The sequence below is a fragment of the Rhamphochromis sp. 'chilingali' genome (assembly GCF_963969265.1).
Source record: "Rhamphochromis sp. 'chilingali' genome assembly, chromosome: 19".
NCBI classification, from domain to species: Eukaryota; Metazoa; Chordata; class Actinopteri; order Cichliformes; family Cichlidae; genus Rhamphochromis; species Rhamphochromis sp. 'chilingali'.
Window position 1 is genome coordinate 24,047,025 of NC_137946.1, and position 18,000 is coordinate 24,065,024.

General features: G+C 38.2%; 1 protein-coding gene across 1 annotated transcript in view; it reads right to left on the reverse strand.

Moving 5' to 3' along the window:
• The window catches only part of fstl4 (follistatin-like 4), a 227,436-nt gene that overhangs the window by 58,177 nt on the left and 151,259 nt on the right, over nucleotides 1–18,000 (reverse strand). The window contains exons 5-6 of the mRNA XM_080867745.1: nucleotides 17,525–17,715; nucleotides 14,860–14,980 (exon numbers count right to left, since the gene is read on the reverse strand). Of these exons, the coding sequence (XP_080723871.1) occupies nucleotides 14,860–14,980; nucleotides 17,525–17,715 (312 nt within the window). The remainder of the gene's footprint in view (nucleotides 1–14,859; nucleotides 14,981–17,524; nucleotides 17,716–18,000) is intronic.

Below are 18,000 nucleotides of genomic sequence, written 5' to 3' on the forward strand. Positions count from 1 at the left end.
TGAGGTTACCAATTAGTCTAAAATATGGGTGCATCCTGCATCATGGTAAAATATCCACTTTAGGACATCAACCAACCTTTGTATCATTTCTCACATCACAAAAAAGCATAATTGCTTCCACAAATTTACTTAGAATTGCAGCAACACTCACTTCACATACAAAATCCATACTTTATATTACTTCATCACATATTCAAGTCACATAGTGGTCTTTGTGATTAACGGTAACACTTTGTGAGTAAAACTATCACAAGAATGATTGGTGTAAGTTAGGTGTTCTCAAAAACAACATCCACAATTTGACTCAGGTTGCAGTCAGAACTCAGTACTTTGTAACACTTTGATTCGTTTCTTTTTCAGCCATTCTGTTGTAGATTTGCTGCTGTGCTTCGAATCATTATCCTGTTGAATGACCCAATTTAGGCCAGGCTTTAGCTGTTGGACAGATTACCTTACACATGTCTCTACAAACCTTTTGTTTACAGAGAAATGCTTTACAGCTGGTATGAGGTGTTTGTGCTGATATGCTGTGTTTGGTTTTCACCCACTGGTACTGTGCTTTATGGCCTGACATGTCCACTTTGGTTTTATCTGTCCAAAGGACTTGTTCCAGAGATTTTGTGGTTTGTAAGTTTGCAAACTGAAAGTGTGCTGCCCATGTTCTTTTAAGAAAGGAAAGGCTTTCTCCTGGCAACCCTTCCAAACAAGCCATACTTGTCCAGTCTTTTTCTAATTGCACTGTCATCAACTTTAACATTTTACATGCAAACTGAGGCCTGTAGAGTCTGAAATATCACTCCCATACTGCATACTGTAATTTCGTTATATGTGGCATTTAAGGGTAATACACCAGTATTGAATTTCCCAATACAATCTCATTTGCATCTTCAGTAAAACATCCATCCATCCATCCATCCATGCATCCTCTTCCAAATATCCATATCAGGGTCATGAAAGGGCTGGAGCCTATCCCATTCCTTCCATAGAAGCAGGGTACAAGTCTTGTCACTTTAAATATTTTATCATAGTTCTCCTCCAATTTAGCAACTCCATACACAGAATCAAGAGCCTCTGAAGAATAAAACTACACATTAGCAATAGCCTTCAGAGTTGCCTCTGTTATGAATACTAATGGAAACAGTTTTGGCTTTGGTTTAAGGTTTCTTTATTATCTACAGACAAGAGCATGACTTTTCAGAATTATGACTCCATATTTGTAGATTAATGTAGCTCAGCATTGGCTTAAGTATCACATTTACCGTCAGGACACTCCTTTCACATTTCTTCCAGTTCCAGGAAACCACGCTCATTTTATTTTATGGTAGTAACATAACACGATTAGATTTGTTTGGGCTAAATGATTACAGCCTATGCTAAAGGCTGTATATACATATATCAGTACATTTATTATAAGTCTCTGAACTAGTGTTGATGATTCAATAAAAATAATGCTCTCATTACATAAACATTCATTAAAACTTAATGGTCCCTTGTCTTTGCAACTTGGGGACCACTCAACAGACCAGCTGATTGTAAAAAAAAAAAGAAAAAAGAAAAAGGGATTCACTAGAATTTAATGCATTTTTGCAAATTAACCACACACACACACACACACACACACACACACACACACACACACACACACACACACACACACACACACACACACACACACACACACACACTTACTTTATGGAAATGTCTTCATTCATGTGCTGATCCTTTGATATATGAACCAAGAAGGAGATTGCAGGTGGTTTGTACCTGACTATATTTTCCTCCTTTATACCTTAGTAATATAGGCTGATTAATTAGCAGAAAATTGAACTAAATAGGTAGCGCAACATGGCTCCATTATAACCACTAACGGTGTTTTTAAAAAGCTGCTGATGAGCTGATGAAGTTGATTAATTGCTCCATATTTTCCCCTGGAGAACTCCCCCTCCGTCTTTCTCTCTCCTTCTACCGTGTAATGAATTATGGGCGAATAAATTTTGTCTACAGCATGCGTATGCTGAACTTCAAAATTATTATGGATCCTCCAAGCATGACAGGAGCTTTGGAAATCACTACGAAAGTTTCAGGCTAAATTTTTGCATCTTTAATGGTTAGATTGTATGTGGGCAGCACAAAGGCTGGGGGTTGGAATTGCCTGATTAAAGTGACATGGGTACCATTTCCAACCATCTCCTGTAAAAATTTGATATCAGCTGACCTTTCTGCTTCAAGAGATAGTATTAATAATGTTTCCACTGCTTGTCACATTAAGAATACAGGTAACCAAATGCACATCATACAGAATGGGTGTCAGCACAAAGGCTTTGCCAGCAGACTCAGATCTTTGTCACAATGGCAATTTTGCATTTGCAGTCCATTATGAGTTGCAGACAATGAGGCAAATCTGTCCCAGACCTTCATCTGGCAATAAACAATGCAGTCAGCATATTTTTTAAAAGGTTCCGATGCAGGGTACAAAAATGAGCCACAAAAGGTGTCAAACCTCAAAAAGCTCTCATGTAAAAGAGATAAACAATTGAGATCATTATCTCAGGCAGTCCACTATCATTAGATAACTTTCTCCTACATACCCGTCTTAAGATAAAGGCTTTCGACTGGAGAGAATTCGTGTAAACAAACAATTATGTCATGGCTGAAGTGGGGTCTAATTTGCCCAATGTTTTGTGAATTATAGATTACATTCTGATCTCTTTATGTTTCTACCTCCCAGCTGGTGTGGGCCTTCCAAATCCTCAGATACTTTTCTGCAGCCTCCTGCAATCCTGAATGTCACGGCTCTGTTCCATGACATCAAGGCATCAAACTTAAAAGCTTCAGAATTTCTTTCTGGATGCCTGATGTGTAGTTTATCTACACTTCAAGGTGTTCCATCTGCGTGTTGCTTGTAACTTGGATTAAGCCTGGCACACCAAAAAAAAGAAAAAAAACCACTGCATCATCTCGGTATGAAAAAGCCTCCGAGCTTTAACCCTCAAGGTAGCTCAGCGCATGTTGTTTTAGAAGACTGGGTTGAACAGGAGCTTGTTGCCACAGGAGATACTGTGTACTAACACTCAGCTGGGAGTGTGCAGCATTGAACTAAACCGGAGAATCAGACCGCACTCTTGAGAATAAAGACTCTGGAGATTTGGGAATACCTGCTCCCCTATTATCAACCTCGCTCTTGCACTTGCACAAGTTTGACTATATAACCTTTCTGAAGCTGCCAAAGCAGCTCTTTCAAGCCGTACTGAATGAAAACTCTGGCTTTAGAAATACTTTGAAGGCTACTAAATTATATTGGCTGCTGGCTTGAGTGCCATGCAGGAGAACTGTAATTCTTTTTAACGGCTCAGGAAACCTCAGTGTGGCTTTATGAAAACTGCAAGAAAACTAATCGAAACTTCTCTGTAAAACAAGAAACTGATCTGCCAGGTTTAGTTGGTGTTTCTATCAAATCGCCTTCTATACAAGCACAGAATTGTACACACAGCACTTTGCAACTCATTTGTCTTGATAAGAAAGATGATGTGTATAACGGAAGTTTTTAAAATTTTTTTGACGGTTGTTGTCCCTGTAAGTGTATTTACTGTACTTGTGTGCTTGTCATAGTTCAGCTTCCAGCACTGAGAAGCATCTGTCCTCTCTGGCGGGTGTCTCTCAAATGTCAGTGATATAGTAGGAATGTGTATAAAGAGCACATGGTCTCAAAAGTTAACATAGATTTACACCCAGGTAGTCCGTTGTGCTTCTGCTTTAGCCTTTCACTTCTGCTGCTCTTTTACTTTATATTTCAATCTCGAAACTCTTATACCCTCCTAATCTTTCCTCCAGTCTGGCCCAAACTCTTATAAACACAAAATTATGTATTACCTACTTGTTTTGTCTGCACCCCCATTCAACTCCCTGATTGCTCCTCACGATGCACCTCTCTCAGCCCACCTCTGTGCTCCTCTAAGCCTTGATAAACATGTGCAAACATGCAATTATACATCACCTGCTCTTCTAAATCCTCCCAATCTTAGCTGTCCTTCTCTTTTCTTGACACTCCTGGCCTCTTCCCAAATCCTATTTTCTCCTTCCTCCCAGGTAAACACATGTAGGCAGGCAGAATCACCAGGTTAACATTTGCATCTTGTTTTTGTAACTTATCTAAAGCTGTAGTCCTTAGGTTGATCCAAACACAATTTCATCCTTCTGAATATGGGGGTACTATAACCAATAACCCCTTAGGTGTTTGTTTGGGCTTCGGATGTGTGTGTGAATGTGATTCAGTTGTTTGGAAATAAGCTTTCAGCTTGAGGCAACCACATCTAGTCACTTGTACTTTAATTCTTTTCCCACTTTATTCCGTTCCACTTTCTTTCATCCCCTTATAAGATCAGAGTGTTTGTTGTCTTGTTTGTTGGGTTCAGCTTAGTGACGTCACTCAGCGCTGGCCTGTGTTCATCCCCATCATATACATAAAGAGGAGAAAACTCTTTTATCAAAACATAACCTTAACATTATGACCACACCATCTGGACCAACTTGCTGATGATTTACACGGAGCAGATGTTAACCCAAAGAGAAGAATGCTCTCTCTACGGGAAATATTCCTTGCTTTCTTACACAGAAGCAGTGTAGCCATAAGCTAAAGTTATCCAACCACGACGGATTATATGGTCCTATTCTTACCTTGTTGGGTTGTCTTGTTTTCTGCTACCATATTCTTTTTTTATGCAAAAAAAAATAATTCCCCCTAGTTTTTGCCCTTTTCTGCCGTGTTTACCTCCTTTGTTCTGAGAGAAGATTTTCAAAGCCGATGAAGGTGGATGCTTGAGGGGATATTGTTGAAGAGATGAGAAAAAACAGAAAAATCATCACTTCCATGCAGACCCACACTTACAGAGAGTTAAACAAACACTGGTGAAGATGCACACTTGTTTGAAATTGAAGAAGGGTGTTAAAATAAGAAAAAAAGAAGAGGAAGAAAAGGGGGATTGTTCCACTAAAGAAACTAGAGAAATACCAAATCAATGGAGGCATGATAATGAATTATTTCCTCGCCCGAGTGGGAGTTAGAGGAGAGAGATAAAAGCAGACCACATGCTGTGCCACTAACAGCCTAGGGGGCGGCTGCCTGTGAATTACGGTGCGCTGAAACACACTTGCTGCCCTCGGGACCCATTGGTTGCAAAAAGAAAGAGAAAGGAGAAAAAAATAGGAATAAGAAATGGGGATGGGGAGGGGGCAGAAAAGAAATGTCGGGAAGGGTAATAGGTCAAACCGAAACCCCTCAAGGCCCTGCGAAGCGTGGATTTACATCTCTATGGCTAATTAGAGTCATAACGATGAAATTAAAGTGGTGGAAATGAAAGAAGGATAGACGGATGAGGGAAATTGAGAAGCAGGGACATAGGCAGTGTCGGATGGGATTATTCAGCATGTGTAATTATGAGAGATATTAGATGTCTGGTAGAACAGCGAGTGTGTCACCAATAGGAAGTCACATCTTAATAATTCTTATATGATGTTCTACATGTACTGTGGGATTTTTGCTTGCAAATTTAGCCTTGAGTAAAAACATTAGCTACACTTAGAAGACCCAGATTACTCAACTACTCAGAGTCAAAGAAACAAGCGATTGACAAGTAGACGTGCAATTTGTTCTTCACCGTGACAACTGCAGCATGTTTAACAGACTCAAAGCAAACATTTGGTTTCGCTCTCTCATCAAAGACATCCTGTTTGGTAAGTTTAGTAGCTTGGATTAAAATTGACATGTACAATTAGTAAAAAAAACATATACCTGAACTATACAGTTATAGCATATAATAGTTCATATGAAGATTAAAATTCAGCTGCTTGTGGATGAATTTTTGCGTCATCTTAATGAGTAGACGAGGCACTAACCTCAGCTTTTGATTTTCGGTTAGTGTTTTTAAAATGGGAAAACGTATCTGCTAATATTACAAATTTATACATCATCCATGTGTCATGGTAACTTAATTTTTACTGCAATCACTGTTGGGCACACTGACTTTCTTTCAACTTGCTTCATCTTTTTAAGTTATTAATTCGCTACATATCTGTAAATGTCAATATCTCTCAGAGAACATCCAGTTTTTATAATCTATGTGGAACAGACAAATGCAATGTAGATGTAAGAGCGCTACTGCAGGTTATTCCAGTTTAGCAACTATTAAGCTATAAACACTTCTTATATTCACTTTTAATTGGCTGAAACCAACTAATTAAATTTGGTTGGAGATGCTGCCACATCTCGATTCATAAGATTCTGGAATCTGGTCAATAAGAAAGAAAATAATTATAATAATAACAGTTGCTATAAAAACACACCTTATTTAAATGTATCTGTTCTGCCCTTTCAGGATCATCTCTTCATGCACAACAGGTTTTATATAGAATGTTATATCTCATTCTGTTTCCTTGCAGTTCTGTGATTTGTGCTGGATCTCCAGTGCACCACAAAGATGATCCTTCAACATGGATTTTGTTTTGTGAAAATGGATGAAGCAAATCTGGTGAATGGAGCAAACAGCGAGTAAATGTTGTTTTGGTACATACGTCAAGAATGATGACAAATACTATCAGTTTCTTTCAGCAGAACTCTACCCCACACTTTAGGGGACAAAGCTTTGGTGTACAACCTCATGAATCTAGAAAGAATTGACAAGTGTAATCCTGGTGCCACTCCTGACTTGACATGTTTCCTTTTGCTTGTAAGTGATGGACTCTGCAGTCTTCGGCTATACACCAGTAATTTTCAGATGAACTCTACCAGATTAACCACAATAACAGCAGCAATATTATGTCACACTAAAGTTTGCTTAATCTGAAATGACTATGTTTGCTGCTTATAAGCCTGACTGCGTTGATGAAAAACCAAAATAAATGGCACAATACATTTAATAAATTGCTACATATTTGCTATGATCCAAACTGAAACTCATATATGCAAATATTCATTCCTGTTTTATACATTCATCTATATAATAAAGACTTCACATATCCATTTTCAAAAAAATTAATTTCATGGTTTAGGCTTTAAAGTGACTTAATATGGATTTTTGATTTTGGGGGGGGGGGGGATGGGGCTAAAGGTCAGCAGCCTTTGGTCACAGCTCCCATTTGCTGATCAAGATTTAAAAATCAACCTACAAAATAACCAAGCATATTAAAATAAGATCAGCCAAATTGTACAAATGTAAATATCAGTGTATGAAACATTTCCATTCCAAGCCCCTGCAGAGTACTGGATTTCCTTCATTCTTGTTATTCAACTCAAGCCTAATCATTCCAGTCAGCTAGTTAGTAGTGCAGCAATAAAAGTTAATTTAAAAAGTGTGAGTGCTGTGAAGTTTTATTTACTTATTTTTTCAGTATTCCTGTTGCTTTATGTACTTGTTTTATATAATTCCTGCATGTCTGTGAAGGTTCTCAGTCAATAATGACAATAATTCCTGCATAGCTTTTCTATATATTTTGTAAACTAAAATGATCCAGATAATCCATTTTAGTGCTGCTATTCCTTATGGTAAACTCGTGGCTCCAACTCCATATTGAACACTGTGACACAACAATAGTATTGACCTTCTCCAATAAAGCTGTATTTAAAGAGTAGAGAGATGATGGCAAATAACAGATCCTACCTGGATGATGTGTAATATACCGCTTGCTTGCTAATTTATTTCATTATTTGGCGATTGGGATAGGAAAACAAGAGAAAGTGAATATCACCAGGAGTAAAAGACAAGTCCATCACACTTCATCAACTGCAGGTAAACAACCCTCCAGTAACTCTAAAACCACTCCATCAAAGTCAAAGTTACATTTTACTTACAGGTACAACAATCAGTGTTTCTATCAAAGCACTGCACAGACAGTATTTATGTCAAGTCTGGCAGATGTTTACAAAGCATGAATGTCTCAGTTGAGAATTTCACTGAAGAGTGCTTCACAGTGCCTCAGATGCTGTGCACATTAAGTGTATTTATAATACCATAAAATAAACTGATGGCCCACTGCCTCTAGTTATTCATGGGGGACATCACTCACGTATTATTATTTTTGTGTTTAGATGCACACAGTGTGCTGTTTTTGTATAAAGGAGCCTCAACAGACTCCATCAGAATATTCTTTTATGTTTCACTGTTGCCTTTTCCTCGGCTCATCTATTCGTCTCTGGTATGTGCTTAAGATGTCCACCTGTGTGCAGCGTTTGCACCTGGGGATAATGCAGTCCTGTATCTCACACCGCACACGTTTAATCCTTAATTGTTGATCGTGCGCAGGGTTCAAATTGCTTACTTTACTCTACCTTCCTCTGGCTTTATGTTTCTCTCTGCTTGTTTCCTCTTTGACTTTATGTTTCCCCTCCTCTCTCCTCCTCTCCTCCTGGGAATTAGCTGCAGTGGGTAAGTGTTGCACTAAATAAATGACTTGGAGATTAAACAGACAACCACAGTTGCCATGGCAACTAACTGGGCATCTCTCGCTATTGTATTCGGAACACTGCTGGATGACCACTGGCTGTAAAGACTGTGGGTCTCTCGGTGTATATGAAATGCATATTTACATGTGGTTATGTGAATGCCTATGGTTATGGGTTAGCAGTATTAAATATAGTGTTATTATAGTAATATAGTTTTATATAAATATACTATTAAATATAACTAGGATAAATGTATTTTAACATGTGCAGCAACAGTGATTTGAAAGATCCAAGTAACATGCTACAACTAAGGCCCACAAGATGCTATCCCCCACAAACACCCACTCAGCCAGCCACCCACACCCAAACACATGCACACACCTCCACCCCGTCTAGTCATACTTTGTGTGTCTTTTAGCATTTCACTTTTGGACTATCTTGGATCTAATTAAGATGCAAGCTGCTACTGATGCAAAGTTAAGCCACAGCAATCTTCAAAACAGATCTCTCTCAGTGCAACACATAAAAAGTAGAACCAAGATCTCAACTGTCTCTTACCTGTTACTGCAGCTACCTGACACTGGGTAATTACCCAGAAATAGAAACGGCACACTTGGAAGTCACCAAAAAGGCCCTTATACACACTGGCAATTAGCTTTAAAGGTTCAGTGAGCAGTAACGAGGTATCAGACACTGGCCAGGAGAAATGAAAGGAAATGAAAGGAAAGGAAATAACAAAAGTGTAGGTATCCTTTAAGACCCCTTTGAGAGAATGTGTAACCCAGGCAAGTAAAAAAGTAAAACTTAACATTGCATTTGAACCTTGATCTTTCACTAAGCCTAACTGCACACGTCTGTTGCCAAAATCTATCCAAAAAATAAGTGAACAGAAAACGGGGATGGAAAATGCAGTTAAAGTGTAAATGCACCAAAAGAAAGTGTAAAAAAAAAATCCTGTGTGGGATTTGATCTGCAGTCTCTTGTGCAAGTGGTGACTGACTTACGCCTCCACCAGGCCCCTAAAGTCCTAATGTGAATGTTTTAGCTTTTTAAAATTGGAAACACTTAACCTTGTGTCCATGGACACGAATCGAACTTCCCTCAGACTCCATGACAGATGTTGTGCACAAAAAAGGGGAAAATCATGTCCAGGAACACGAATCAATAGATTACATTTCACGATTATTTCACTAACTGCTACAAGGCTGCAATGTGAACTAGGTAAGAGGAATTTGTAAGTAGAACTGAAGTGGAGAAGGACATGGTGCAAACAAAATGGCCAAAAACACAATAAAAAGCAGAGGAAAGACTGATGTAATTTTGAGTGTGTGGGTGCTGAAGACTATTCCAAGACCTTCACTTCAAAGTCACTTTGCTGTTGACAGCTTAGCTGGAGGTCGCTCACTCACACGGCTGTCAGAGAACAACAGGCTCAACGTGTAAAACTGACATCCGATCTCAGCGAGATCATTTGTGCAGATTAAGAGCAAACAAAATGTATTGATTCAGCTGAAAATGAACAGATTAAATAAAGAATCTGATAACCTTGAGATACATGAAACTCTGTTCTTATTCAGCCGCGTTGAGATGTGTTAGGTTTAATTAAACTCTTGGGGTTAACCTCCCTTTCACATTTGCTGCGCTAACATTAAATCATTTTTTTTCGTTATCTATCTATCTAATGCAAGCTTCACACAAAGTGGGATACAAACACAATTCCATGGGTCATTTTTCAGGGCTTTGCCATTTTATAAATGAATACAGATAAATTCATACATCACCCTTAATGGGGTCACACATATTTCACATGTGCAATTCACCAAAATACACCTGCTAAGGTTGTACAAAGTTCCTTCTTCAACCTATTAACCTGCATTTATTTAGCAAGGCTGTTCTAAGTCTCTTACATATTCAATTGCAACCAAATCATTTTCTTACCTCTGTTTTCACTTTCTCTTATTTGTCCCAGCGGCGACAAAGAGGAGCTTTCTCCCCCTTTGTCTCTCTTTTTTCACCAGTACCACTTTCCACTATCGTTCCTCCACTAGCCTTCTCAGAATAGCCAATTCCCCATATGATGCTCTCTCCCCTCCCTTCTTTTTTATGCCATCCTCCTCTTTCTCACTCTCTTTTTACCTCTCTGTCTCAACTTCTCTCCTTTGATTAATTAGTCAGAGCCGCTGAGTGGCCCTGCCAGTGCAGCCCAGCATCACAGCATAATTCCACTCTTAGTTGGCGTCACGGAAAACAAATACTCACAGTTGAGTAAATGCTTAAAGGGAAAGAACTGCATGTGGGAGAAACATGGAGAAGCAATATGAACCACAGAAAACCAACCTGGACCTAATTAGAAGCTTTCCAGCTGTGTACTTTCGCAAAAAAAAAAAAAAAAAAAAAGGAACCAGTGGTTCGTTGCACTGTCCCTCAATGACTAATGGCTCTGTAAATATACAGTTACATGACCTTCAGCTTCGGCAACCTTGGCATGCACTACATACCAACATGCCTCCAGCATTTTCTATTGTAAAGAAAACCAAAAAAAAACCCCCAACCAAACAAACAGAAAAAGCAAGATGAAGTTTAGGCTACTCCTCTGATCAGGTACAATATAGTCACAAACCTCTGAGATATCAGTGTCAGCACTTCTCATCTTTTCTTTTAAAACATCTTGCTGTCTTTCAGCTGCTGCATTGCTGTTTCCTTCACACATTGCATCACTTTCCTATCAGTCCTCTGGTCCACTCCTGTTGTTTTGATGACTGAGAGTCAGTCATGAAGACTTAAAATAAACAAACAGCTGAAAAAGGAGCAGAGGCATGTTCCTGTCCATTACTGTTTATCTTTCTCTGCTGTTTGAATGCTCTTCTGTGCACAGACTGAAGGACCTCCAAAATTCCTGCTTTTTAAGTTTTCATCTATTAACGCAAATTCAAATTGGAGGATTGTCATGATATTCTGAGAGTTTCAGCTTTAAATAACACAGCCTTTGATGAAAAAATACTAGATATATTTATTATTAATAATTATTATTACGCAATTCACAAAGGTTGCACTATATTGTAAATTTCTAAAATGAATAGGAACGTAGAGAATCCACACGTTATCATATCACACTAGTGTGTTCTACCTTTCAGTTAAAAAGCATGCAGTTTACTGACTCCATGTACGACATAACCTATACTGAAAACCACAATAGCTTGAAATGGCACAATTAAAATTGCAGCATAGATATCCCAGTCTCCACATTTGCAAAAGGTTACTCGCCATAATGCGCATGCAGTCCACGTCTCACCCCAGGGCAGCTCTATATACTACACATGTATCCTCACAGGAGCTCTGACCTTGTGCGTCCACATATATTACATCTGCAGGCTACAGATATCTCTCAATAAGCCTGCTCACTTAGCAGTTTCAATTCTAATGCACTGTGTTGTCTTTTACCGAACATTTAGGTAATGTGAATCACCTTGGCACGCGCATCACTGACACAGTCCACGAGGCACGTTCCTGCACATTTATTATTGTGTAATTACAGTGGTTTTAATTTGGACACAAAGGTCACGTGTACAAGCAACCGACTCCTACAGAATGTTGACACTGTAATAAATGTTGGGAAACAGAACCCTGTTGAAACCCTAAACCATTAGGAGGCTACAGAGATAATTTAAAGCCATTATGCTGTTATCTCTGTCCCGCAATATGCTCTATGGGAAAGAGAATGTTGATTATTCAGTAAAGCAGAACAAGAGGTCATTCTTTTTCTGGCTCTTCTGAGCAAAACCTCTGAATTAATGGTGTGAACTGCAAAATAAGCAATAAAAGAGATGTGTTTGAAGGTACCATGAGTAATAATATGCAAATTGTAAGTGATTTCAGAGAAAAGCAATGGGTATCTTGACCAGCGCTGGACATTGTTCTGTCAAATGTCCATGCACAGGCAACTGAAATTAACGGGACATGGACACAATAATCAAGAAGACAAAAACTGCAGATTCTAGTGACACAGAGTAAAGCTAGCTTCCACACAATGCAGTAAATTACAGGATAGATTCAAAGATGAAGTGCTTATGAGACAGACCACTTTCACTTCGGTATGTTTTAATATATATCTAGTTTTGGATTTCACTGCTTGCTCTTAAAATTTCACAACTTGCAGATACAAAAAACATTTTTCGTTTATCTATCTTTGTTAACTTTATGAATCAAACTGAGTTATTGTGGTTCAGCATTAATGTAAAATTAATAAATAGTCAACTGTAGTATGTTCGTGAATGATTAAACACCTGGTTTACAAGAAACTGCTGATCAGTCGCAGTGTCTATCTCAACAGACCAAAGACCAAAAATCCACAAATGTCGCAGGCTGACTGCTTATTTGGGGCAAAATATAAGCTATTCATCATTTTTGTATTCAAAACTGTTAAATGACCTATGTTAAATCTGTGCAGGTGACAACCACTGGAAATACTGGAAAGTGCGGTTGTCCCTAATTGCGTTTTCTGCCTACCTGAGTTCTTGGTTTGTATCTTTTGCTGCCTTTTCATATGATGCACCTCAGTAGGTTTTGCACCATGTTTGTGCTGTTTGGATAAGAGCACTATCTATGATACAAATATAGATGTGATTGCTGCTTCTCATTTCTGACAACGCATCAGTAAATCTAATCAGTGTTATTCTTTGATTTTAATTCTAAATCTATGCCCTTGGAGACAAAAATAGGTGTTTAAGTGGGAGCCACTTAACACAGGACGCAATGACAGTTAAGAAAAGTAAAAAATAGGTCACAAAGAACCTTGCTGGGATTGTAAAAAGGTCGAGTACAAGGGTAAAATCAATAAGAATGTAATCATCTAAGGAGTATTAGCAAAGCACATATTGCCCTCTATTCAATTTGTGGTGGAAAAAAAAAATATCTGACAGCAGGACAGAGCTTTGAATGGTGGTTTACTTGCTTGGTTTATACATTAAATAAGGCAAAGGCAACATGGAGGGGCAAAATAATAAAAATAATAGAAAAACACACTGTGTTTCATAACAGAACAAGTTCAGAGACTGTGGGAATAATAGTGAAGCTCGAGTTGGCTTCTTGGAAAATGGCCAAAGGGTTGTGATTTTTACATCAAAGCTACAGAATAGAAGAAAAGCACCAACAGAGAGAACCATGAAAACCAAAGAAAGACTCCTGAATATGCCTTCTAACCTAGTGCTTTGAGGTATATGATCCCCAAAACATGACTAAGGCTTGTATTTAAAATGTTCGCCCTGAGATCAAGCATTTGGCTGCATGGAAGAAAATCAATGCGGGGAAAAAATCCTTCTCACATCATTTAGGTTAATTTTTCATTTTTCCAAACTTGCGTCCATATTGTAAATGCCCACCCTGTTAAACACACCTGTGATTCCTGGCTTTTTGGTTTCCCACACTACCCACACTAATGAGACCTCGGACTGCATCGCAGAAACACACGCATACACAAACATGCAAACACACACAATTTAACACCATCAACATTATCCAGAACACCAGATGTGCCACTCAAACATAATTGCTCCCCCTCGGTGTTGCCTTTCTGCAGCCCAACACTTAACCTTGAGTGTCATCTGATCAATAGCTTGTGTTATTGGTCCCTGCCCACTTCTTCAGCCGCTTGTCAAACATAAAATGCATTGACTAACCTGGCCTAAAATGCTGCAGGCAAACCTGTAGGTAGATAAATACCATGCAATGGCTTTTCACTGCCCATCTGGAAGGTGAAAGGACTGTAACCAAATAATAGCAGGATGACTTCCACTTAAACCAGTCATTAAGGGGCTAAATTAATGGTGGAGCTTAATGGACCCGCACAAGCCAAAGGTAAAGCTTTGGAAATGGCCACCTGCCATAACTAGCTGCTGGATTCATCAACTTTATTACCATTTTGCAGCATAGTTCAATACAGTTTGAACTTACACGCAAGATAAGACAATGATCAAATTAGATAGCGAGTTTGAGAACAAGATTTGCAGCAGGTTGCCTCTGTGTCTAGCAATTTTCATGCCGGTGCTATAGCAACATTAGTGACGGAGTTGTGATTTTTGGTCCTAATAAAGTGGAACCTGCATGCTCTCAGCTGCCACTCAGCCTAAACCCCAAAGGCTATTATAGCTCTTCCAGATGATTCCAGATGCAATTATCAATTTATCTGTTCCAGGAAATCTTTTATCCTCAGAACTGCTGTGGAGAGGCTGATTGAATTGTGATGTTGTGAAATTCTAAAATGTACCAACAGTAAGTACGTCACCCGTACCTTACACATATTTTTTGTGCCATCTTTTTTAACAAATAAATGGCTTATGTCGCTATATGTTAGTATTATACGTACATATTTTAACAGATTAACTGTGCATTTTTTGTAAGGGGAAAAAAAAGGATAGAAAAATATTTACGGAAAGCTGTGTAGAACTCGTGGAGGCTGAGATGGCCATCGTTGTTGTAGTCGTCATAGCGTAGCAGGTCTTGCATGGTGCACTCCAGCAGGCTGTCCTCCAGGTGCTCTTTCATGGAGATCTAACACATATACACACACACAACACAGAATACATCCATTCAGTCATCAAAAGGAAACATCTATACACAGGTGCCATAGTCCTATATCTTATTATAGGCTTTATTTATTGTTTCTCTCTTGCCTACATCTTTTTATGATCCTAAGCTATGTGTAGTAAGAAAGAACCACATTATTCATACTCAGAAGGAAAGATACTGTACAAATTGAACTTTTCTGTATCACTTTAATAGCCTAGTTTCAAATACTGAAGGGGAAAATCACAGAATCCTCTATTTAATTAAAACAATACTTTTTACATTCACTGGTTATTACTTTTATAAAAGTGATATATTAGTGATTAAACCTCTAATAGAGCCTTTTTTAATGAAGATTTTATTTTGACTTTGCTGTGCTATGAGGAGAGAAATTGCCACTTTTTCCATATTTAAAAAACAAAACAAAACAGCACTGTTCAGCTGTCTCTCATCATAATTAAATACCAAATGTACTATATACAAGAGAATCAGACTCACAACTCCTGAGTGTACTTCCATTCTCATTAAAGGTAGTGGATTAAATATGTAATCCGTCATGTTAGTGCTATACTGATTGCCTTTCCTTTTTAAGAGTATCTGGTCCTGCTACTCTTGCATGCTGCACCTGAGTTAATTCAAAGATGTTCCCCTGGGAAGACTCACCACTCTCACATCCATTCGCTGTCATTTATGAGTCCTCTTTTGCAGTAGTAGCAGTACTTCACTCTCAGGGGAACCATCTTTGAGTGGGTGATGTTTAGCAGTTTTTAGGAAGTTAAACAAAAAACTCAGCCTCGCTTATTCTGTAAAAGTTGTTTCTTCTCTAGAAATAAGAGAATAAAAATGCTTCTCAGTGTAACTCTATATTTATCAGATGCTGGCCCATGCTAGAAAGCTAGACTGCTTATGTAGCATTTATGTAGGACACCTCACCTAATCTTTTTAGTTAGTGCCAATATTTATGTGCTTAGAATTTATTATAACAGCAACAACAAAAACGCCTGGACAGTAAATTCTGGAAATTGAATCCTTATGTGGTTATTCTATTTATTTATTTAGTTATTTTGGCTTTATTTTTCTAAAATCTGTGAGCTGAGACCCTTGTAAGAGAAGAGCAAGTCAATATTTGCTTTAATATATCAAGGTACAGTTCGATACAATAATAATAATAATAATAATAATAATAATAATAATAATAATAATAATAATAATAATAATAATAATAAATTTCCTGTAAAATATGTTTTTAGGTCAAGATCTAATGGAAAAAAGTAAACTGCCATTCCAAGCTATTCCAGCTTAGCATTTATCTCCAGCTGATTTTATATGGTTCTGGACATGTCACATGGCATAATAATGGATATACCAAACTTTTTTTTTTTCATAAGCCAGCCTGCAGCTGACTGCAGCCATGTTTTTCCTGTCACAGATAACTCTGTCCTTAGGCATTTGAATTAAATATTTCAAACCTAAGGACAGGATTTTACCCTCCAAGACCATCTGTGACAATAGACAGATCCAAAACTGGAGACAGTCTGGAGGGATGACTGGGATTCATCTTTGATTCTTAAAAGCATTATCTCTGCGAAACTGAATTTATGAATTCCTCAGGATGTGAGTGTCCAATCTAAAGATTTCATGTGGACATATATCAGCATTAATAATTCCCTCAATACAGATCTGTCACAAAAGGCAGAAGTCACTGAAATTCTAAACTTGGACAACACTCTGGTTGCAATATAAAGCCACAGTGAGATAACATGAGAATAATTACTGAAGTCTAAAGAGCTTGGAAAGAGCTGAAGCACTTTTGAGAATTCATTTTAACCCGTACTGAGTTTATATTCCTTTGGCATCATGCAACCTTTGTCTTTGGATGCCCACATAATAATAAAGAGCAACAGCAAATTTAAAATGCACATATAAACATCTGTTCCTGCTCCAGTCTGATGTCAACTATGGCTAACATGGTTTACTGCATATTGGCACAATGGCAGTCACTGATATCATAGAACTGGCTAGGTGGAGTCTAATTAACACACATCTCTGATGCCCAATTCAAGATACCAGATGACACTCACGGTAATTTAATTGAGTCAAATATCAATGCCAAATTTTTCCCATCAGCCCCGGGTGGGAAGACAGCTTTTCTTATTGTTAAGCAAGATGACTAAATGTTCCAGCCACTCTCACTTATAACTTGATCACACTGTCTTGATCATTGGTGTAGATGAAGATAAAAATGTGGTTGACTAATTACCCACTGTAAGCAATACAGGCTTCTATTTAAAGGATCACATTATATATAATTTAATAGAATTAAAAAAAAAACAAAAACGTTATTTAAAAAAATCTGCCAGCATTTTCTTTTTCTTTTTGTAAATTTGCACAGTGATACATTTAAACTGGAAATACTTGTTGGAGACAAGTCCACAAACAAAAACTGTTACAAACACTTATGGCAAACAAAACACTCCCAGCCATTTATCTCTTCTTTCACACAGCTGTGTTGATTCATTTGACACTCACCTTTTCCAGTTCATCACTGATCAGTCGGCCATCCTGGTTCGCATCCAGGTATTTAAACATGGTGTCCACCAGCGCTCTCTTCTCCTCCATGTCTCTCTTCTGATTTTGCTCCCCAGCCTTAAGCGCTTTTGGTTGCATATCCAGCAGCATGCTCTTCAGCTTGTTGTACTCTGACATGGTGCATGCATTGCCTAGAAGAACGAACACAAATATGGGGGGGAAAAAAAGACATTTGATTAACCTCAATTGCACAAGCCGAAGCCTTTGGATTGTAGCTTCAAATTGGATTTAATGTGTTTGCGTGTTTCCGAGTGGGAGGAGAGGAAAGGAAGGCAAATGGGACAGATAATGTGTCTGTTCGTACATCCGTACATGTGTCCTTGAGTGTTCACTCATTTAAAAAAAAATTCGTTTTTTGTTTGCATAATTTGTCTGACAGCTTTTCTGTGCAGGGGTCCAACTAATTACAAGTAATC